This window comes from Mesoplodon bidens (assembly GCF_964165515.1).
Source record: "Mesoplodon bidens genome assembly, chromosome: 8".
Taxonomy (NCBI): Eukaryota; Metazoa; Chordata; class Mammalia; order Artiodactyla; family Ziphiidae; genus Mesoplodon; species Mesoplodon bidens.
In genome coordinates, this window is record NC_138165.1 from 43,098,978 (window position 1) to 43,124,521 (window position 25,544).

Here is a 25,544-nt window from a genome sequence, read left to right on the forward strand (position 1 = left end):
ATTAATATGTGTCTGGGCATGTTTCTCCTTGGATTTATCCTGTATGGGATTCTCTGCTCCTCCTGTACTTGATTGACTATTTCCTTTCCCATATTAGGGAAGTTTTCAACTATTATCTCTTCACATTTTTTCTCAGACCCTTTCTTTTTCTCTTTTTCTTCTGGAACCCCTATAATTCGAATGTTGGTGTGTTTAATGTTGTCCCAAAAGTCTCTGAAACTGTCCTCAATTCTTTTCCTTCTTTTATGTGTATTCTGCTCTGTGGTAGTTATTTCCACTGTTTTATATTCCATGTGACTTATCCATTCTTCTGCCTCTGTTATTCTGCTATTGTTTCCTTCTAGAGCATTTTTAATTTCATTTTTTGTGTTGTTCATCATTGTTTGTTTGCTCTTTAGTTCTTCTAGGCCCTGTTAAACGTTTCTTGTACTTTCTCTATTCTGTTTCCCAGATTTGGATCATCTTTACTATCATTACTCTGAATTCTTTTTCAGGTAGATGCCTATTTCCTCTTCATATGTTTGGTCTGGTGGGTTTTTACCTTGCTCCTTCATGTGCTGTGTGTTTTTCTGTCTTCTCATTTTGTTTAACTCACTGTTTTTGGGGTCTCCTTTTTGCAGGCTGCAGGTTCGTAGTTCCCATTGTTTTTTGGTGTCTGCCCCCAGTGGCTAAGGTTGGTTCCATGGGTTGTGTAGGCTTCTTGGTGGAGGGGACTGGTACCTGTGTTCTGGTGGATGAGGCTGGATCTTGTCTTTCTGGTGGGCAGACCGTGTCCAGTGGTATGTTTTGGGGTGTCTGTGACCTTATTATGATTTTAGGCAGCCTCTCTGCTAATGGGTGGGGTTGTGTTCCTGTCTTGCTAGTTGTTTGGCATAGGATGTCCAGCACTGTAGCTTGTTGGTTGTTGAGTGGAGCTGGGTCTCAGCGTTGAGATGGAGATCTCTCAGAGAACTTTAGCTGTTTGATATTACGTGGAGCCAGGGGGTGTGTGGTGGACCAATGTTCTGAACTCAGCTCTCCTTCCTCAGAGGCACAGGCCTGACACTCGGCCGGAGCAACAAAACTCTGTCAGCCACACGGCTGCCAATGTTGGAGGGTCTCCTGCAGAGGTGGGTGTTGGCTGTGGCATACCACAGGGACAAGGACACTGGCAGCAGAAGTTCTGGGAAGTAATCCTTGGCATGAGCCCTCCCAGAGTCTGCCATTAGCCCCCTCAGACCTAGGTTTTTGTTTTATGGGATAAAATTTTCAACATGCAGTTAAAGCTGGTCCTCCTAAAGCCAGGCTGCCTGCAGCAGCAACTTTTTCCAGTCCCTCTTCCAAGCCTAATCAAAGCTATTTTTTTGTTTTTTTTTGTTTGTTTTTGTTTTTGTTTTTGTTTTTTTTCCGGTACGTGGGCCTCTCACCGTTGTGGCCTCTCCCATTGCGGAGCATAGGCTCCGGACGCGCAGGCTCAGCAGCCATGGCTCACGGGCCCAGCTGCTCCGCGGCATGTGGGATCTTCCCAGACCAGGGCACGAACCCGTGTCCCCTGCATCGGCAGGCGGACTCTCAACCACTGCGCCACCAGGGAAGCCTCATCAAAGCTATTTTTAAAGGATAGTTCTGCTTAGTATGGGCAAATGGCTCGTTTTTCTGCCAAAGAATCCATTTACCAAGAAATATTGGAACCAAATACCTTAACCTGTGGTTAAAGACCTATATTACCAAAAAAGTAGTTATTTTTTCTTTTTTACTTAATCCTTTTTCATAATCCTAACCACCTGATAAAACTCTAAGTTTCCAAAGAGAATGTACAGTAAATGGTGCAAATTTTAATCTTTCCTTTTGCTTTCATTTAATGCTTCAGAGGGGTCAAAATAACAATGGGGCCAGATGTTTTAAAATGTTTTTGTTAATGTGATACAATTATTCAGTATATAAATGTGATATTTAGTTCATCACCCTGTAATCTTTTTATACCACTCCTGTTTTCTTCTCATCTCAAGAGACTGCTAGGAACGTCTTGTAAATTATCCCCTAAACCATTAGGAAGTAATATCCTGTAAATGTACTATTTTCTCCAAGGAATACAGATTTAAAGATTCCACTTGAGGTAGAATTTTTCTTTTTCTCAAAGTCAACATATATTAGATTTTAACACAAGTAGGGTTGAATGTTGGACTGTTGAACATTCTGAAGTCCTTTCAAAGTCTGTTCTATGCACAGCCTTGACCTTTCCCTGTGCTGCTGCTTTAGTATCGCCTACTGTAAAGCAGTGTCTCACAGACTTTATCTGTTTCTACTTTCTTTCCTCTAATTTAAAAGTGTATTTTCATTGGACTGTGGAAAATACAATAAAGAAGACCTGATAGATAAAAATTAAGAAATATATTACTAGTTGCTATTATAGAATTACAAATATTGTCTTATATTTGTATAAGATTTTACAGAATAAACTAGGTGTTTTTCATTTATTATACTTCCTAGAGGAACTATAAATTGGAGTCAGTAATGATTTGGGGGGAGAAAATCAAATCGGCAAAAGGTATCAAGAATACTAAAACAAATTTCATATTGCTTAATTGCATAATTCTAAAGACACTATATTATTGCAAAAACTGTAGATCACAGACATACATGGCAAAAACATAAATGTAAAACTCTTAGTTGACTTTAGACCATTAAAAACAGAGACAGGGCTTAGTAAAAAATTTAGATATTAACAGCCATTAAAATTTTTATTTGTGATAAAATGTTAATGGCATAGAAAAATACTAATGATATATCAATTTTTAAATTGTGGGGAAATGTATCTGGAAAGAAATGCTCTGGAAGTAAATATAACAAAATACTAAAAAGAGCTGGTTCATTGGTGTTCTGCTTCTTTAAACTTATAGACACTTTTCACATTTATTTTTCAATGCATATATCTGTTACTTACATTACCAGAAATAAATTTAAAATAACTATTTTCAAATAGTTTCAAATTTCATTTAATATTTTATAGCACTTCACCAGTTAAGCAAGGCAGGGAGAATAATTTTCCATTTTATAGTTGAGAAGAATTGGGTAAATGCCCAATAGGAGGAGCTTGAAATAAAACCCAGATCCTCCAAAGCCAGCTTTAATGCTTCTCCTATTATATCATACTAGAAGGATACAGGAAATAATATATGTGAATATTCTGTGAGTTTTTCACAATGATTGTAATCCAAGTTGTTATTAATACCATTGTTTAATTTATTTGATCTTCTTTATAAATTCCTAATTCCAATTGAGAGAAAAATAAATGTATGAGATCAGACATAATTCAAAAAGAGTCATGTACCAAAATGTTCATTGCAGCTCTATTTACAATAGCCGGAGATGGAAACAACCTAAGTGTCCATCATCAGATGAATGGATAAAGAAGATGTGGCACATATATACAATGGAATATTACTCAGCCATAAAAAGAAACAAAATTGAGCTATTTGTAATGAGGTGGATGGACCTAGAGTCTGTCATACAGAGTGAAGTAAGTCAGAAAGAGAAAGACAAATACCATATGCTAACACATATATATGGAATTTAAGAAAAAAAAATGTCATGAAGAACCTAGGGGTAAAACAGGAATAAAGACACAGACCTACTAGAGAATGGACTTGAGAATATGGAGAGGGGGAAGGGTAAGCTGTGACAAAGCGAGAGAGAGGGATGGACATATATACACTACCAAACGTAAAATAGATAGCTAGTGGGAAGCAACCACATAGCACAGGGGGATCAGCTCGGTGCTTATGACCACCTAGAGGGGTGGGATAGGGAGGGTGGGAGGGAGGGAGACGCAAGAGGGAAGAGATATGAGAACATATGTATATGTATAACTGATTCACTTTGTTATAAAGCAGAAACTAACACACCATTGTAAAGCAATTATACTCCAATAAAGATGTAAAAAAAAAAAAAGAGATCAGACAAATGTTAATAAAAATGGATATCAAAGTCAAATGTGTCAGAAATAAAAACTCCTAATTATCAATACATCTATGTTTCATTTATTATGCTAGCATGGATTAGAAGAAAATCTAAAACTCTTTTGTCTTACTTTAGAAAAATACTGAACATGGTACTCAATGTAAGAAAGAGGGGAGTCATACTGAGAATATTAATAATGACTAAATGTGAAAAAAGTCCATAAGGTAAGACACAAAGGGTAAAGAAAGATAAATAGACTTAACAAATAACCCGTAGGCTTTTAATTAAGTAATCTATTTCAATCAGTGTGCAATTAAAGTAGAAACTAATACTTTTATAACTATTTATTTAGGGTTACTTACAGAGCATAATTAGGAGACTAACGCTATCAATAAGATTAAAGAGCCAGGTTCTTTTCCAGAAGCACACACCACTCTATATCAGTTGACACAATTTAACTCTTGTACATCCACTCTCTAGCCAGTTGTCCTGGCCTTTTCCCCTTATCCAGCAGACTTACAGCTGGTGCCAGATAGTGAGCAACTTTAGTGCAGAGATAGCTCTATTCAGCTTTGCATGTGTAGAACCTAACACAGTGCTCAACAGTGCTCGTGTATGTGTTTTTGCATGTGGAAAACATGCAAAACTAAACTATTGCTCATTTCAATAGCCTGAACCAAATCAACTGAACAGTTATATTTATTATATAGAAAAAATGCATACTACACCCCCAAACTAATTAAATGATTTGGGAGATTGTCTGCACTACCAGATAACTTATGCTACCAGTTAAAATATCTCATTTTTAAAATGTTGGTAATTTTAATAAGTGTAAAACATTATGTAGGCAAAAGAAAACACATCAACAGAGCATATTTGACACACAGGTTCCTGGTTTATGACCTCTGGTTTAATGATTTGATTACTGTATTGTTGCACATATAATTGAGATATTCCTGAAAAGTCATATAATTTGACTACTAAAATATCAAGGACAGTTTACTGATTAAAGAAAACTAAACAGAAAGAAGAACAAAGCTGTACTATGTATGCTATGCTATTATTCCATACTCATAACTTCACAATTGCCAGCATTTCGCAAACTCCATTTATTATCAAAAAGAAAACATCGGGCTTCCCTGGTGGCGCAGTGGTTGAGAGTCCGCCTGCCGATGCAGGGGACACGGGTTCGTGCCCCGGTCCGGGAAGATCCCACATGCCGCAGAGCGGCTAGGCCCGTGAGCCATGGCCGCTGAGCCTGTGCGTCCGGAGCCTGCGCTCCGCAAGGGGAGAGGCCACAACAGTGAGAGGCCCGCATAACGCAAAAAAAAAAAAAAAAAAAAAAGAAAATATCAAAGCCCAGAGGTTTAGAATAGAATAATAAGTATAACCATTATATACTTTACTTTAAATGAGGTATAACTAAGGTTAGGTTACAAGTTCAAATTGTTCCTCTATGTATGCAAATGCATGATTGCATTTCTAAATGATGACTAACTAGCCAATTATAGTCACTAGAAAGTTCTGTCATAACTGACATTTTAAATAAAGCATTTTAAAGAAAACCAAAATTTCAACCTAATTTTAATCACTTTAGCTATTCAGAATTCTGTTAATCAAGTAGGAATAAAATTGTCTTTAACACCTAGAATGATTTATCTGTTTGTATGAATGTGAGAAAAATGATCACATCCTCCAGTAATAGATTACAAGTACAAAGAAAGTTCACATTACAGCTATGCTGATGAAAATTACCTGCAGGCTGTTACAACACAGCCAGTGAATTAATTAACCTTTTGCCATAAGAATCTAGACACTTCAGCAAAGACTGAGCTTTCTCTTTCTCTTGCTCCAGCTCTCTTAGCATTGAAATACTGCTCCTTCACAGTGAAATACTGTCCAGTTACTAAGGCAAACAAATAAAATATACTCAGATTTCATCATCTCTCCATGTTATTACAATAAAATCACATAAATTGTGATGAAAATATAGCAATTTGGATGTTTCCTCTTTTGCTTTAGTTAATGAAAGATGAGAAATAATGGTAGATTTCTATGTAGATCTTTACTTTTATGAATAAGATGAGCAATTTCTTACTATGAATGTTGGCTAGCTCTTAATTATTTACCTTTTGACTCTGTGAGAAGATAAAGTTTAAAAATATGTCTTTTGCCAATGTGTTAAAAAAAGTAAGTATGCACATGCAATCTTTTAAACCTCTTTTTCAAATAAATAACACATTGTCTACATTTGAGGGTATTGGTCATGTATTTTGATAATTTTCACTTGGGATCTGAAGCTGAAAAATTATCTAACACTAAATGAAACCATGATCTAAGAAAATAGGATTTCTAACAAACAATGGTAATATGAGCCATTGTATTTCCTCAAGTTGTTAGAGGCAAGGATCAATAAGACAAGGTGAATGTGAAGATGACAGCAAGAGTTAAGGCCTGCTAAATTACACTCCAAATATTGACATAATAATTTTACATCCTTATGCAACTGTTTGGAACTACATGTTATTTTCTTTTTGATGTAGTTAATATATCCTTAAGAGGGTTAACAGTCCCAATATTTAATTGTCCAATAACAAGCATTGAGAGCTGTTCACTTCCATTAGCCAATTTTTTGAGCTACTTTCAATTAATTCATTATATAATTAGTCTTGCCAATGGCTAAGTCATTCTCTCAGTAGGCTAGGAGAGATTTTTTTCTAGATAATGGGTTATATATATTGTTTTAGAATGTTAGGGTACTTCTTTATTGTTCCAACCAAATGATGATTTACCAAATTCATCTTTAAAGAGCTAAACTAGTGAACTCCCTCCCCAAGTATTGTTCAGGAAATCAATTTTTGGTTGCAGGCAAGAGGCACACAATAATATGTTAAAATAAGAAGGTGGTAATTTTATATTAATAAAGTAGATAATGCTTATCTAGAAAACTAAAGATTTATATGATAGTTCTTATTTTGTATTAAGGGCAAACACATATTTTAAACATAAATATTTCAAATTAAGTAGCTTTTTAAATAATTTGGAACAAACAATAAATCCTTCATAATTGTTCATATATTAAAATTTTCCAAATGGATCTTTCTTTTGTATCTATAGGGAAGATAGCCCTTTAAGGTTGGTAAATTTAAAATATTTACTAAAACATTTTTGGTTATACCTCTGTTACAAACTATATTACATTTACCTGAAGTATCAAGGCTAACACATACCTGTCACACAGAAAATTCACAATACATATATTTTGAATATAAGAATACACAGTTTCAAAAAAATTGGCACTTTTTCTAGTACTGAAATTTGTCTGTGCAATTTCAAGTAGATTTAATATTGTCATTGATTCTTAGATGATCATGTAAAACATGATAATACATATATGCATATGAATAAAAAGTATATGTCTTCAAAAGTCTAAAAAATGATCATACAAATTGATAATATTCCTTAATTATTATAGGAATACACATGCTATGCTTTGGAAGATATGCTCTACATACCTAACAGGTAATGTTCTGTCTCCTTTCCTTCTATCCATTTCTCTTTGGGGAACAGGATACCAACGGAAATTCAGTTTCCAGTTAAAACCCCCATAAGTCATGTCTGACCCAGCCATATATTCAAAGGTATCATCACTAATCACATCAATGATGGGGCATACAACTGTTTTCCTGCAGAAAAATTAAAATCAGTTTAAATATAAATGATAATTTAAATGTTACCTTAGCTTCTTTAAACTTAATATAGCTGATATGTTGAAATTTAATTATTTTGTGACTTTAATTTGCCTTTATTTTCATGTTATCCTTTTTCTCTGTAAAATTATTTCCTTTTACTGCATCTTACTTCAGTCCACTTTTATTCTATCATGTATAATCTAATCAAATATACTAATTGATCTTCAAGCTGACTTCCAAATGCATTCTAAATACTAATTCAGGGGGATGAACATGGTCTATTTTTCATAAAACCTTCACTCACAGCATGATTAGTAGAGCTGCTTTGATAGTATGCATCATTTTAGCTATATACCACTGAAAATCAACAGCATGCGGGGAGTGAAGAATGAATGATAGCAAATTAGATCTGGTAGTTTGACTCTCAAAGGCGATAGGTAAGTTTAAAGAGATAGTTCAGAGAAAATCTTCATAGAAAAACAAACAAATGAAAATCCAAGAAGCAACGATAAAAATCATGATCATCAGTATAAGTAAATATTTCCTATGAATGACATTAGTGTCATGACAATTTCTGAGTGAATTGTTCTAGACTTATAGTTTACACTAAAAAAAAAAAAGCTTACACTAACAATCTACATATTTTAAGATGGGAAAAGGTAAGCAACTTCAGTTTCTGGTGTTTTATGACCCATTTTTTCTTAAAGTAAGAGGAAGAGCCAGGAGATTTTTTTATTAATTGAAATATAGTTGATTTACAATGTGCTAATTTCTGCTGTACAGCAAAGTGATTCAGTTATACATATATAGATTTGATACTCTTGATGGTGGCTTTTTAGGGTAAGAAACTTTTCACTGTGGGAGATCATTAGGTACTCCTTTAATCCATGTTGTACTTTCTCCAGTCTTCCCCTACTCCAGGCTTATATGTTTTATTATGGGATCAAGCTTTTGTCATCTCCACAGTAAATGTTCAAACAACTGTGCCTTGTTTGTAGCTAATTCCTAAGAGTAGAGCTTGCTTTTCATATAAGATAGAAGGTAAACATACAATTGAATCACCCATAGATGTAAACATACAATTGAATCACCCATAGATGTGGAAAGCAAGGACATGCTGTCCATTATTTATTCTGGTTTTGTAACACCAGCATCACCAACACTCATTTTCTATTTGGTCTTATATGCCACACAATTGGCCAACACATAGAGTTCTCTGAAATTAATAGGTTTAATTTAGCCTTGGAAAAGCTTCTTGGTAACTTTGGTCCTTATAAAAGCAATACCTTTCTTTCTTTCTTCATTACATTTAATAATTTAAATTATAGGGAGATGAAATTAGATCTAATAACCTTGAATAGGACTTTAATATCTAGTTATGGCAACTTTACAACATATAAGCAGGACAAGGCATTAGAGTTCATTATATGCAAATACAATCTAAATATGTTGTTAGATGAAAAAAATAAATGATCCATTCATGACCATAGTGAAACAACACTATTAAAAACTCACTAAGTTGAATATGAAACACATGTTTTAAAAAGCAGCATAATGTATGAAAAGCTGCCAGGAAATGAATTTAAGAGGTTCTAAGTTCATTATACTTTGCCAACCTTACCTTCCTGTGCATACTGTACAATACACAGAATGGAAAAATGTTATTAGCCATATATTACACTCAGTTGACTAAAAGGTTCCCACTGCTTTCTTCAACTACTATGGTTCATTTTACTGACAACTTCTATCCATCTTCCTGGCAAGTACCAAATCCTGCCATTTATGTGATATAGCTGCACTAGCTCACACTAAGCAGCCCCTGTCTTGGAAGCTTAATTAAAAACTTCAATTCTAAAAAGACCTTTCTACCGTAGGTGAAATGACTATGCAAGCAAGGTGTTATGCAATGCTTTGTTACTATATCAGACAGCAATCAACATAGCTGTCTTCATTAGGCGCTTAGGAATGATACTCACTTACCACCCATGTTTATGAGTATCTGCAAAAAACCCACTTCACAGCATCATCATCAGAAAGAATTTCAGCTAACTATGAGGGTTCTTAATTTCTATATTCTTCAACTTTTCAGATTTCATAATATGTCTGTACAAAAGGACAATATTATTTAAATAATTAAACATTCTTACAGCTGTGCTTTCTATGCTTTTTTAAAAAAAAATCCTGGTTTCATTTCAGTGGCGTGCATGAGTGTGAGTTTATTTTTAAGATCTTCAGGGTGGCTTTGGACTAGACTTTGAATAAGGGCACTGACGTAGAAAAGGGAAGACTGTTCTGGGAGTGGGAAGAACTAAATTGCTGTTCCCATCACTTCCAATAACTGGGACAAGCTATTTAACTCATTTGTTCCTCCCTATTATTAAATACAGACAAGAATACCTTTATTACCTACCTCACAGGGTGATGGTGAAGACAAAGGTGCTTTGAAAATGTATTTTATAAAATATGATACTATTTTTGATTGGACTGATTTCCGTCACCTATAAAATGAATATTCAGCACATCTTTACTATTTGAATTGTTTGACTATTTCTTAATCAAATATTCAGGTTCAGCATAAATAAGCCAAGGTCTTTATTAAATAAGGAGTAGGGGGCCTACTTTTTTAAAAGCTAGGAAATAAACATTCTGAAAATAGCAACTTGGAAGAAAAGTTTTGATGGACAGCTGAAAATGTCCTAACAGGTTCAGTCAAAACCCAGACAGACATAACACATGAATTCTTACCTGTCTTCCTTTATTCTGGCCAGCAAGGGCTCCAACCATCCTAACGTGCATTCACAGTGTGCATCGAGAAAAGTTATGACCTGTCCTTTTGAAGCAGCTGCTCCTCGAAGGCGGGCACGTATTAACCCAGAGCGCTCTTCCATTCTAATAATTTTTACCGGCACTTCTAAATTTTTCACATAATTATCTAATGTCAACTTGAGAAAATCTGTAACGTGCAATAAGAATTTATAAAGTTTTGAAACTGTTTTAAGACAGAGAAGAGATACTACTACCCAGGTGGAAATTCAACACGCAGAAATGGTGGTAAACTCCTACCAACATTTTTTGCATTGTACAAAATAAAGATGTAGAGATTTCATCAGTGAATTAGTATACAGTTCATTATGATTCTGTCACTTGGCTGACAAGGATAAGGATATACTAGGAAGTTAATATACCAGAATCTAATTTAGAAACTGGGCCACATTGGCGAATGCAGTCTCCTTAAATATAAGTTATTTTTCTTTTACCTACACTAAAAAAAATAAAAAGACAAATATCCACAAAGTCATATAAATGCTCAGTAATAAGATCAACTGAGTTTGGAAAAACAAGAAACACTTATGAAAGTCATTTTGGCTGATTTCTTAGGTTAGTAAGAACCATGGAATCATGAGATAAACTGAAAGAATTTGTTACTTGTTTCTGGAGTTGGTATATTAATGAAAATTTGATAGGTGGTTAAAGAGTACAAATTTGATAGGTGGTTACAGGAAAATACAGATCATTGCCCACTTATCTTTTTGAACACAGTAAAGCTTTCTAATTAAAAAAAATATACAAAAAAATATCTGTACCTCTTTCACTGGCATCATCTACCAAGATGACCTCAGAGAGTAGATAGTGTGGAGAACGATTTATAACACTGTAAACAGTTCTAAGGAGAGTGCTCCAAGCTTCATTATGAAATACAATGACTACACTTGTGTTTGGAAGTTCATCAGGGTAGACCTTTGTCTTGCATCTGGAAGACAGGAAAGAAGAGGGACATGCTAAGAAGTTCATTTTTCATTCTGATCATTGTAATAAAAATATCCATTATGACACAACTTTAGACTTGAAAGCCCTTTACTACAGAAACGCTTTATGATTATCTAAAATTATTTTCCTTTTAATATTTGCTGTGAGTAATCATTTGGCACTTTGAAAATTAAATATGCACACTTAATAATATTATTTTAACTGATTTTATTTTTGACTAATTTTACATTAACTCCAGGGAACAAAGAGGCATGATTTACACAAGTCTAAGAAAGCTAAAATAGCATTCTGAGTCTATCAATAGAAGACCAGGTACAACAGGGACAGATGAATTCACTTAGTAGATATAACTGTCCTCTTTGATTAGAAAAAGAGTTATTGTATAACTCAAAAAGTCTTAAGAACATAAAAAGGCATATGTTCACAGGGTTTTGAAGCTTGTAAAACTGAAATGATTTTTCTATTCTAAAATCTAGTCACGTACGCTTTCTATTCTGTTTGAGAATGCCATAATCCATGTCTACTTTGAGGTAAAGATTTAGGGGCCAGGATACACTTTACAGATTCTCAATGAGTACTATACAATCAAAATCGGAGATTCTGAAAGGGTATAGGCTACCAGAACATCTCAAACTTTAATGTGCAGAGGAATTGCCTAGGGATTTGTTAAAATGCAGATTGTGGTTTCGAAGATCTGGGGTGCAGCCTGAGAATAAGCAGCTTTTAAAAAGTTTCCAGGTGAGGGCTTCCCTGGTGGCGCAGTGGTTGAGAGTCCGCCTGCCAATGCAGGGGACGCGGGTTTGTGTCCCTGGTCCGGGAAGATCCCACACACCGCGGAGTGGCTGGGCCCGTGAGCCATGGCTGCTGAGCCTGCGCGTCCAGAGCCTGTGCTCTGCAACAGGAGAGGCCACAACAGTGAGAGGCCCACGTACCGAAAAAAAAAAAAAAAAGTTTCCAGGTGTTTCTGATCACTGGAGCACACTATTTAGTAAGAGGTTACATCATAATTGTTATTACTTTTACAACTTGATATTTTGAGAAAAACTTTTAATTTTGCTTACAAGTTAAAAGAACTCCAGATTTTACTTTTCAAGCCATCAGTTGAAAAAGGTACATTATGATAAATAACATGCAGCGTGTTCCAGGTGGTCATCCCAAATTTAACATGCAGATGGCTCTCACCCATATCAACTTTCAACATTTAGACATTTCTGTCATGTAATGTTAAATCACTGTGATTACAGAATATTCAAAAAAGAATATCACTGGGTATCCAGAACAGGAATAGAAATTTATTCACCTTAGGTTATTTTTTCCTGTAAAATATTCTAAAGAGCTAGAAAATTAAAATAATTCCATAAAGTAAAATGAACGAGATACACCCTGCCACCAATAAATGACCTAATCTATGACACAAAATTAGCATTGTTAAAATTAGTCTCCTTCACAGGTGAGTGGAAAAAAAATCCACTAAAGTGTGGGCATCAAAGGCATGTAATAAAACAAATAGGGACTGCATGCCTGCTGAGATTTTAATCTTTTAAAACAGCCCAAAATATCACCTACTCAGTGAAGTGCTCTGCAATATAGCCAGATAAGAATGTGCATGTGTCTAACCATAACATTTTTTCAGCAAATATTTATTTGAATAACATTCATTAAGCAGCCACACTATATAGGACACTGTATATAAGAAAAACCAAAATGTAGGGGGTGAAAAGTAGGTTGATTCATAGTCATCTCTTCCCATTCTGGTACCAAGATTCAAATGGTTTCTATATGTTTCATCATCATTTGACTTGTACCTCCAGGCAGTTCATCACTAAATGAACTTAGAAAGCTGTCTTGGTAAGTCAGAAAGGTTCTTGCCATGATTTTCCTCAAACCTCCATTCTTCTTCCTCAGCAAAACACCCCCTCACTTTCAGCATGCTGAACAAAATGTATCATAAAGATAATAATTATCATCAATAAAGAAGTAAAGCTGGAAAAGCAGGCTGAAGTCTGTCCAACAGTCAACAAATACTGGTTTAACCCAAGGATAACAGTCTATAAAGTCTACTTAGTATCATTTGGATAAAAATCATTTCTTTTAAATTGAATCTCTCACATGTTACACTAAGTGCTAATAAAGAAAAAAATGATGAGATATTTAGATAAATCATTTAAAATATCAAAATAAAAGCAGACATTTAGATCCAGCTTCTTAAACTATTTCCAGCATGCTTTACTTTTGCGGTTAAAAAAAGTCCACTCACAAATGTTAATTTTATATTCATTATATGTGACGAAGTTCTAATGAACTAATTTACTATTAATGTAGCTATTTTGCTTATTTAGAGAAAACTTCCACCATGTCATTGTTTAATGTAGCATAAAAATAAAATGTGGCTAATATGTTATTAATTCTTCCTCTTCCTCCTATGTATAGTTATTTAGCAAAGAAAACTTTGTATAATAATAAATTAATTTATAGGATAATTCTTGTTATACAAATTAATCATTTTCTATGTCAGTTTATCCAGTTATCTTAAGTGCATAGATACGTATGAACATAAGTTTTTATTTTCGTGGTTTTTAATGGATTTGTGACACACTGAACTTGAATTATTGTCTGTAATTCATCAAACCTATTGTTTCACCTAGGGTTAGATACATCATGATTTTATGTTCCACTAGAAAAGAAAAATGTTTCACTAGGAAAAATTTTATGTTCCACTAGAAACATGTTGTCAAATAAACTATAATATAATGCTTTCTTATCTTGAATAGGCTTTATTAAATACCTAAGTAAAGCCTGTAGAAAAAGCTTTTAAACTTATTTGGACATAGATTCCTATCAATATTTTCAGGCTTGCTTATAAATCAGTCACACTAGTTTCTTGTTTCTTTGAAGTTTCTTTCATCTATTCTAAGGGGATTTCTCCAGCTTTAGGTTGTATTGCTTAAATGAGAGGCATGCGTTTAGCACATACCTCAGTAACAAAATACAAAACAACTTCATCTTGTGAGCATCCCCCTTGGTACTATAAAGCTGTGCTTTGCAAACTTTTAGCTGCAAAAGAATTATCTTGGGATCTTGATAAAATTCAGATTCTGATTCAGTAGATCTGGGATGGGCCCAAGGTTCTGAATTTCTAATAAGATGCCTGGTGATGTGGACAGTGCTGGTCCTGGGTTGACATGATAAGCAACAGGCTATATAAATCAGTCAGCTGTTGATTAACAAGAAAATATGAAATTGCAGTCATTGCTCCAACCATAAATATTGGCTTCAACAAATGAAATATAATTTTTGCCACTGTTTCCTTGTCCTTCTGTTCAGACAATAACTTTTTGTTCTAATACTGAATCATATTGTAATCTTTCTCAAGAAATGTTGAATGACAAACTCTACACATACAGTACAAATAGTGCACATAACTTAGTTGAAGTTTAACTATGTAAACGGCAATGACCACATTCACACAAGCTTAAGGAATATTGCCTACATGACAACTGCCAGCTGGTAGACAATGTTTGTAACTAATCATTAACTGTAAAACTCATCCTGATTTCAGACATATAAAAGGTATAAAGCATACACTTAAAACAGGTGAATACAATAATTTTTTCTTTAGCCACAGAAAAGTACTAAAGTGTTGTTTGATTTTTTCAGGTTGTTTTTTTCTTTTAATGCCTTTAGTATCTAAACTGGCAGAGTTTTTTTTAACTGGCTGATTTTTCTAGAAATAATTAAAAACAAAACAAAACAAAACAAGGAACCTATATGATGTAGGTGGAGGTAAGTACTTAAAATAAATAGATAGTTTGGACTTCTCTAATAATCTCTTCACCCTCACACATGACAAACTCCTTCTCTGTGGTACTACAGGAAGAATTTCACCACTGTTCACCTCAGCTTTTACATCTCTCATAATAAGATTAAAGTATGTACTCTGAAATGTGTGGTAGACATTGCTTGGTCTACACAGCAGAGTAAAGCTCAGAATCTCCAAAAGGTGGAATTGCAAAGGACTTTCAAAGTTGACTAATTCAAGTATTTATTTCACAGAATACAAGTCTCAAGTCACAGAGCTAGTTCAATACTCTGCATAATAAAGTAATAAATAATACCACTAATAAAATAATTTATTATTTAATAATATTAGTAATACTAATGATTTCTGCTCCATATTATATGATAGATGTCTTAAATGATGTTGTTGGTGTCTGAAAAATTAGAAAAAAAGCATTTTTATGCCTTTTAAAATAATTTATATCTTTATAAATATTTATCTTTAAGTCAAAAAGAGAAGTAGATTCTCCTAGGATCATTTTATTAAAACTAAGCATAGAAAGACAGCTTTCACTGAAATTAGGTACATATAGATCAAATACTCTTAGCAACCTGTCTTTCGAAGACATTATTTCTCTTTTATGTAAACATCTAAATAGAACTGGAAAATTTGACATAATTGTGGGAACACCATGTGTATGTAATTAACTTTGAGAGTAAAAGTGGCAGACTGCAGCAGCAATTTTCATCAATTTGAAAGGAATATCTGATACCCAATACTCAAATTAAGCTCCTGAAATCTGGTATTCCAATAAGATCATAAGCTTTATCATAGCAGCATTTCATATTTGCACTATATTTTGACATTCTAAATCTATAATAGTTGAAAGAAAATGAAAGTTTATTTCCTTTTAATTCTATAATAATATATCTCTGGCTCTAATTCTTAGATGCACATAGGAATCATCCCATGAGCTTGAAAAAAAATTACTGATTATGTGGGTTTCAGCCACAGAGATTCTGATTTAGGGGTCTGGGGTGTGGCCATGGGTAATGGGATTAAAAAGAAATGTCTCCTGGGGATTTGAATGTGCAGCCAAAGCTGACAACTTTACCTAAATGTATTTAACAGAAACACTGATATGATATACATGCATATATATGTATATACATACATGTATGTATGTATATACATACATATATATATAAAACCTTTTTGCTTACATCAACATTTTAAAATAGGATGTATAAGGTTAGTATCTCTTTTTGTGTTTGTATGAACTAAAATAAGGCACTATTTCCTTTAATTATAAGTACGGGAGTCAGAAAGTCTCTACTTCATTTACAAGCTCTTCTGTCATCTGGATACATACTAATGTTCATCCAGTTTTCTGTGTATGAGCTGTTGATTTGTAAATATATGCGAAATAAATGTAACTGCTCTTCTTTGGAGATAATTCGGGGGTAGAATCACTTTTCCACTGTCTGGAACATGGAAATAGTGAGGTAGTGTACCTATTTACCATCTTTTCCCTTGGCTATGCACACATTATGAGAACATAGACTGTTACAATTTGATTTTATCCTTTTCAAAACCATACTGATGATTTCAGAGAAGCTACTGGAACACAACATGCCATATCAAAGAAAAATTGACTATAAGATGAGAATGGGAAATCACAAAGGATCCATAATTACACAGTGGTTTAGTTAGACACAGTGCATTTTGGACTCCAAACAAAGGCTGTCAACACTGTAGTCTGCATGACTTTTTGGATTGCTGCTCAGTGAATCAGTGGCTACCTTTAACTGCCTCAAACAAAGAAGAGTAATAACAGTGATTTAAAATACTTAAAGTCCTCTATATACTTCTTATTTTTAAGAGCTGTGGGAATTGCATTGAACCTTGCAGCATTATGTGTGGTTTCCATGTTTCCCCATCATTAACATTTACATTCACAGAGAGAAATTCCATCATTTTTCAATGCACCCATGCAAAGAAAACTTGGGCAACAGGAAAGTGTTTCTTTCGTAATTGAAAGCTTGCTGCCTCAGTAAAATGAAGCACTTAATTTTGCATGGGTCTCTATATGTTGATTTGTACTTTCATTGTGTTAAACCTTCCAAAAGTAAGTTCCTGTAAGTCATAATTACTTGACTATTTCAATTTTTTTTCTTTCTTTACAAAATCAAATTGTTATGCACCTGTCCCAATCACCTTTATTTTAACATCCAGGTAGACCCTGTACTCATCCTTAGCCTATTTGTTATCAGATCTACTCTTTGCTCCTTATGTTTTCTTCTAAGCATTGGGGTGGGCGGAGCGGGAGGGTTTTTGAGCAGGATGCTTTTCCAAGACTCCCTTGCTTGTCAGTTTCTCTTTGCGATATGCCACGAGGACCTTGGGTGGAGAGCGCTGAGCAGCAGAAAGGAGGAAGAGGGAGCCAGGGAATTTCTTTCTCTCTACTTCCCTAATCCCAGAGAAGACTACTCAGCCCCTCCCCCAACCTTGTACTTCATATATGCCTCAATCCTTTTACTTATTATACTCTTTCACAACAAATACATCTAATCCAGTAGACTAGGGGCTTTTTTTTTTTTTGGCGTTACGCGGGCCTCTCACCGCTGTGGCTTTTCCCGTTGCGGAGCACAGGCTCCGGACGCGCAGGCTCAGCAGCCATGGCTCACGGGCCCAGCCGCTCCGCGGCATGTGGGATCTTCCTGGACCGGGGCATGAACCCGTGTCCCCTGCATCGGCAGGCGGACTCTCAACCACTGTGCCACCAGGGAAGCCCCTAGGGGCTTCTTAAAAAGAAGAGGGAAGGTTAATCTTATTTATCTCTGTGCCGCCAGAAACTAGCCTTCTGCATGTCACAAAATATATTTAGTAAGGGGTTGACGCATGAAAACTTCACCAAGAGGCAGGCTATTGTATTAATTATCAGATTAACTTCCCAACTGTAGTTTTTAAAAATAAATTATTTATTTATTTCTTAATTTTTGGCTGTGTTGGGTCTTCGTTGTTCTGCATGGGCTTTCTCTAGTTGTGGTGAGCGGGGACTACTTTTCGTTGCGGTGCGCAGGCTACCTCATTGTGGTGGCTTCTCTTGTTGTGGAGCATGGGCTCTAGGCACGAGGGCTCAGTAGTTGTGGCTCACGGGCTCTAGAGCGCAGACTCATTAGTTGTGGCGCATGGGCTTAGATGCTCCGCGGCATGTGGAATCTTACTGGACCAGGGCTCGAACCCGTGTCCCCTGCATTGGCAGGCGGATTCTTAACCACTGTGCCACCAGGGAAGTCCACCAGCCATAGTTCTACACTATTATAATCTGAACTAGAGTTGTAGAAATACCCGTTTTCCTACATCTTTTTATATTTTCGGTTGGTTTTGGTTTTCAAGCTTCTAGAGCCAGGGCAAATAAATGAGCTAGGGAGAGGAAAGGGGAGGAGTATGAGAAAATTGGTCTGCAAGTCATTTTATTATAACACATTCCCCTCAAACGTAAGTAACATCATTCTATTTTGATATACTGGAGAAGGCTCTGTGTCTGGAAAATCTATGTTTATCTCCTCACTCTGCCATTAGGATCTATGAGCAAACTCTTGAAGCTTCAGTTCTGTCATCACCTAAAACAGAGTAAAACTGCTTGCCATATCTATATCACAGGACTTTTGAGGAAACAAATGGAATGATTAAGGAATTATATGAATGTAATTTATTATTATACTATTCTTATATTATCAAGCACTATATGAACTATTACAGATAAGGTCTTATAATTATTTGGCTTAGCCTTGCTGCTGATAGTATTCTGACCATAGCCATATTAACTTGTCTTTTATTCTTAGTTTCTGTGGCCAAGCATCCATTTTATTCCTTACTTCCAAGGCATTTTCAAGAACAGGTCTGGTGTCTAGACCATCCTGGCTTGAGAACTGCTTTACTTCTCTGTCCAGTGTAGCAGTGTGGTATAAAGGTCCCGCCTCTTTCCCTTTTGGTTCTTTTAAATCATTTATTGCCGTAATCTGAAATTTCTGTTGCTGGCTGTGGCTGCTTGCTATTAAATCTTCCTGCTTACCTTAATCTCTGCTTATTATTTTCTGCTGGAAGATCTCAAAAGGGTCAATTTCTGCTGAGATCTCTGCTTCTTGCCTGCTCTTGAATATCCATGAGTTAAGTCTATCAGCTGGTACCAAAGCTGGAATAGATCCCCACCCTATAGGTCGGTCTCATTATCAAATCCTGCGTTCCTCAGTTATGGTTAGGCCACCTCCTCCTATAGTCAAGCTCTGATTTAAGAAACATCATAATAAGAAAGCTAGTACTGGGCTTCCCTGGTGGCGCAGTGGTTGAGAGTCCGCCTGCCGATGCAGGGGACATGGGTTCATGCCCCGGTCTGGGAAGATCCCACATGCTGCAGAGCGGCTGGGCCCGTGAGCCATGGCCACTGAGCCTGCGCGTCCGGAGCCTGTGCTCCGCAACGGGAGAGGCCACAACAGTGAGAGGCCCGCGTAACGCAAAAAAAAAAAAAGAAAGCTAGTACTAAGTGGCGAACATTTACTGAACTCTTAGTTACGGAGCAGACGCTGTACTATATGTTTTCTATGTATCATCTCATTTGACCCTGAGAACTGAAATCTCCTGCAACCACACAGGTTAAATATCAGAACTAAGAGAAGGCTATGAACTCATAAATAGCTTCACTGCATGCTCCAAGAACTTCCAGAAAATAAATTTATTCTAACAATGAATTGCTCAAACAAACCCCTTTTAAGGAGAGTACGTTGCTTGGTTGTCTTCTCAGGACAATGTATATCTTAACTAAACAAACTGCTTGCCTATCAGTTGACCTCAAGACTTTTTCCTCAATATGTCCACCAATCCTAAACTATTACATCACACACTGACCAGGCTCAATAAGATTCCTGCATTAAAAGACCAGTCTTAAGCCACTTAAACCCAGACCCCCAATTTCAATAAATCTCTAATGTGGCCTCTCTTTCCAAGACTACTAGAACTCATCAGAACTATCTGTTAAGGTGGTGGTTATTCTGGTGATCTTTTATGGAGTCCTTATAATATTCTTATAATAATCATTAATAACTATATATTATATAATAATCATATAATAATTATTCTTATAATTATTATAATTACAATCCTTATAATATTCTAAATTACTCCCATGTGATAATAACTTAATGTTCAGATCAGTTAAGTAACTTGCTTTTAAGTGACAGAGCTGGGTTTCAAACCCTGGAAATCTGACTTTAATAGCTGCTATTCAACCTCTTTCCTGATAGGATAAGGCCTTTTCTCATTTAGAGAAGAAACTGCCTTTGTTAGGGAGAATTCTTAGAATAGGTACTTGGGGAGCCTGAAGGTATGCATTCCCAGAAAACAAAGGAAAACATTAATTGCTTTGAACGAGGTGAGGGGAAATTTTGCTTTGCTCCAGGGCGGGTGGGCACTTGAGGTGGAAAGGAGTAAAAAGGGACTAGGGGGCTTCCCTGGTGGCGCAGTGGTTGGGGGTCCGCCTGCTGATGCGGGGGACGTGGGTTCGTGCCCCGGTCCGGGAGGATCCCACGTGCCGTGGAGCGGCTGGGCCTGTGGGCCATGGCCGCTGAGCCTGCGTGTTTGGAGCCTGTGCTCCGCGGCGGGAGAGGCCACAGCGGTGAGAGGCCTGCGTACCACAAAAAAAAAAAAAAAAAAGGGACTAGGGAGAGGAGATGAGCAAGTAAAATGATGAGAGGCTAAAGTGGCCAGAGGACTTTCCTCAGTGATGTGACAACTGCAAGTTGTTTTAAAGATGAGTTATGTCTAAAATTCATATTTGACTACAGTGTTATAATGCAACCCCACCTCCCTTCCTATTATCCATTAAATTTGCCCTACTCATTAATGTAGTGCATTGGTGATTACATAAGTATGTCTCTCATTTAAGAAAGAAGCCAGGTGTAGCATCTGTATTGCACTGTGAGGAACTGAGAAAGCAGTCACAAAAGCAATCATAAAAGAATGTCTACCAGGGAACTGAGTAAATCTTGGGAGGACGACTCTTTTGGCTTTAAGCTGGCTTATCTTGACTTTAACAGACTGGGTACACTACGTTGACATCTGCTTTATATTAAAGAATAAAATATCATAAATCTAATTTCTACCAAATAAATGGCAACCATATACTCCCACTGGAGTTACTTCCATGTCAACAGTTGCTAAACAATCTCTTTTTTCCAGCACATAAAAATAAGTACTGTACAAGCAAGTTTTATATTTTTTCTATTGTGAAGAACTCTCTTTTTTGGAAATGAACTATAATTCAACACTGTACCTAGAAGTAAAAGAATACCATTCAAGTAAGTGTTGTTGTGGCCTTTGTTGTTTTGGAACATTAATTTAGAAGGCTGTTCTCTTTCTATGACCTCTGAATATAATTCTTTCATGCTATTGAAAGTACTTAACAATGAGTTGTCTAAACTGAATGTGCTTATTGAATGCAGTAACTATAATTAAAGTGACTTTGCAACAAAATTACTCACTATTGTCATTCATAAGTTTAAACTCTCACATTTGTTAGTGAAAATAACACTGATTTCAATAAGGCCTGGAATCTGGAACAAGCTTTGTTTCTGTCCTCATTCATGGCCTTATCCAAGTCAACTGACCACCCTAAGCCTTATAAGTTTCACTTCTCTTAGACAGTGAAACCACCGCACAGGTTCACAGGCAGAAACTTTGATGTTGACATTATGGTGGTGATGTTGACATCATGAGTCACCAATCCTGATGATTCCTCCCTCAGTATCTTTCTTATCCTTCGCTGGAACTATGTCCTCTACATAGACTATCATCCCTTCTCTAAGTTATTGCATGGCATCAATATGGTGCATGTGGGGGACATTTTGACCCCCAAAGTATATCCTTCTCATTGCAGGCCAGAATGCAGATCTAAGCAGCCACTCCTTTATTCAAATGTTTTGATGGCTCTTCGTTGCCTAATGTTAAAATCTAAAGGCTCTTCCTGGCTTAGTCTCACACATGTCACCTTCTCCTCTCACCATGGCATTTAACTCTTCTGCAATACTGAACATCTCAAAGTTCCTTCAGTAACCAAAGCTCTCTCATGCCTTTATCTTCCTCAATCTCTAGAATTCCTTGTATTTAGAATGCTGTCTTCCCTGAAGTGCTCACACACATTATTCATGGTAGGACTCAAGTCACACTTCCTCAATGAAACCGTATTTCCTGCACGGATATCCAACTGTTCACTCTCCTAAACGCCCAGAACATTTAATGTATTTATTCCCTTTTCCTTCTCTTTTTATTCATTTTCACAAGGTTTTTTTTTTTTTTCTGGTCCTTGTGCATTTACATCTTTTGCATGATTATGACCACACTGCAAAATTTGGGTTTTCACTGTCTCAAACATTTTCCAGTTTCAATGTAATCTACTTAACTATCGAGGATGGAGTCATTCTGAAGTGTGTGGAAAACTCCCTATCATACTGTAGCTATTGTTTTCAAGAAAAGGTCTGGAATGTTCCCAGAAAAGATCCCTTTTTTCTCAGTATTCTTCTAATGAGACTTTCTAGCTAAAGGATTCTCTGAATATAAAATATTCATTTGTGTATCAAGTACATACATATATATATTATAAACCATACATTCTTGAGGAAAGATGGAGTTACAGATAATGAAAGAAAGTTCAATTGGTCAAGTGGAGTTCTATATCCGGAGTGAATTGTGATGGATGGTGTTTCAGAGTACAAGTCTGTATCAAGAACAATGCAGTGGGGTAGACCTTCAAGATGGAGGAGGAGTAAGATGTGGAGCTCACCTTCCTCCCCACAGATACATCAGAAATACATCAACATGTGGAACAGCTCCTACAGAACACCTACTGAACGCTGGCAGAAGACCTCAGACGTCCCAAAAGGCAAGAAACTCCCCACGTACATGGGTAGGGCAAAAAAAAAAAAGAAAAAAACCGAGACAAAAGAATAGGGACAGGACCTGCATCTCTGGGAGGGAACTGTGAAGGAGGAAAGGTTTCCTCTGTGCCTCTGACGTGGAAGAGATGAGATCAGGACACTAGTCCACCACACACCTCCAGGCTCCACGTACTATCAAATGGAGAAAGCTCTCCCAGAGATCTTCATCTCAAAGCTAAGACACAGCTCAACTTAACGACCAGCAAGCTACAGTGCTGGACACCCTATGCCAAACAACTAGCAAGACAGGAACACAACCCCACCTATTAGCAGAGAGGCTACCTAAAATCATAATAAGGTCACAGACACTGCAAAACACACCACAGGATGCGGACCTGCCCACCAGAAAGACAAGATCCAGCCCCACCAATCAGAACACAGGCACTAGTCTCCTCCACCAGGAAGCCTACACAACCCACTGAACCAACCTTAGCCACTGGGGGCAGACACCGAAAACAACGGGAACTATGAACTTGAGGCCTGCAAAAAGGAGACTCCAAACACAGTAAGTTAAGCAAAATGAGAATACAGAGAACACACAGAAGATGAAGGAGCAAGGTAAAAAGCCACCAACCAAATAAATGAAGAGGAAATAGGCAGTCTACCTGAAAAAGAATTCAGAGTAATAATAGTAAAGATGATCCAAAACCTTGGATATAAAATGGAGAAAATACAAGAAACATTTAACTAGGACCTGGAAGAACTAAAGAGCAAACAAACAATGATGAACAGCACAATAAATGAAATAAAAAATGCTCTAGAAGGACTCAATAGCAGAATAATGGAGGCAGAAGAATGGATAAGTCACCTGGAAGATAAAAGAGTGGAAATAACTATTGCAGAGCAGAATAAAGAAAAAAGAATGAAAAGAATTGAGGACAGTCTCAGAGACCTCTTGGACAACATTAAACTCACCAACATTTGAACTGCAGGAGTCCCAGAAGAAGAAGAGAAAAAGAAAGGGACTGAGAAAATATTTGAAGAGATTATAGTTGAAAACTTCCCTAATATGGGAAAGAGTCAATCAAGTCCAGGAAGTGCAGAGAGTCCCATACAGGATAAATCCAAGGAGAAACATGCCAAGACACACATTAATCAAACTATCAAAAATTAAATACAAAGAAAAATATTAAAAACAGCAAGGGAAAAACAACAAATAACATACAAGGGAATCCCGATAAGGTTAACAGCAGAAACTGTGCAAGCCAGAGGGAGTGGCAGGACATACTTAAAGTGATACAAGGGAAAAACTTACAACCAAGATTACTCTATCCAGCAAGGATCTCATTCAGATTCGACGGAGAAATCAAAACCTTTACAGACAAGCAAAAGCTAAGGAACTTCAGCACCACCAAACCAGCTTTACAACAAATGCTACAGGAACTTCTCTAGGATGGAAACACAAGAGAAGGGAAACATTTACCATAACAAACCCAAAACAATTAAGAAAATGGTAAAAGGAACATACATATTGATAACTACCTTAAATGTAAATGTATTAAATGCTCCAACCAAATGACACAGACTAGCTAAATGGATACAAAAACAAGACTCATATATATGCTGTCTACAAGAGGGCCACTTCAGACCTAGAGACACATACAGACTGAAAGTGAGGGGATGGAAAAAGCTATTCCATGCAAATGGAAATCAAAGGAAAGCTGGAGTAGCAATTCTCATATCAGACTAAATAGTCTTTAAAATAAAGACTATTAGAAGACACAAAGAAGGACAGTACATAATGATCAAGGGATGGATCCAAGAAGAAGATATAACAATTGTAGATATTTATGCACCCAATATAGGAGCACCTCAATACATAAGGCAAATGCTAACAGCCATAAAAGGGGAAATCAACAGTAACACAATCATAGGAGGGGACTTTAACAGCCCACCTTCACCAATGGACAGATCATCCAAAATGAAAATAAATAAGGAAACACAAGCTTAAAATGATACATTAAACAAGGTGGACTTCATTGATATTTATAGTACATTCCATCCCAACACAACAGAATACACTTTCTTCTCAAGTGCTCATGGAACATTTTCTAGGATAAATCATATCTTGGGTCACAAGTCAAGCCTTGGGAAATTTAAGAAATCATATCAAGTATCTTTTCCAAACACAATGCTATGAGACTGATATGAATTACAGGAAAAAATCTGTAAAAAATACAAAACATGGAGGCTAAGCGATACACTACTTAATAACTAAGAGATCACTGAAGGAATCAAACAGGAAATCAAAAAATACCGGTAAACAAATGACAATGAAAACACGATGACCCAAAACCTATGGGATGCAGCAAAAGCAGTTCTAAGAGGGAAGTTTATAGCAATATAATCCTACCTCAAGGGACAAGGAACATCTCA

At 36.2% G+C, this 25,544-nt stretch overlaps 1 protein-coding gene across 2 annotated transcripts in view; it reads right to left on the reverse strand.

The window, feature by feature from the left end:
• Positions 1-25,544, reverse strand: part of GALNT13 (polypeptide N-acetylgalactosaminyltransferase 13) — a gene marked incomplete at its 3' end in the record, with an annotated part of 475,050 nt that overhangs the window by 212,627 nt on the left and 236,879 nt on the right. For both annotated transcript variants that reach the window (XM_081242298.1, XM_081242297.1), the window contains exons 3-5: positions 11,216-11,382; positions 10,377-10,584; positions 7,455-7,625 (exon numbers count right to left, since the gene is read on the reverse strand). In XM_081242298.1, coding sequence (XP_081098424.1) covers positions 7,455-7,625; positions 10,377-10,584; positions 11,216-11,382 — 546 coding nt within the window. The remainder of the gene's footprint in view (positions 1-7,454; positions 7,626-10,376; positions 10,585-11,215; positions 11,383-25,544) is intronic.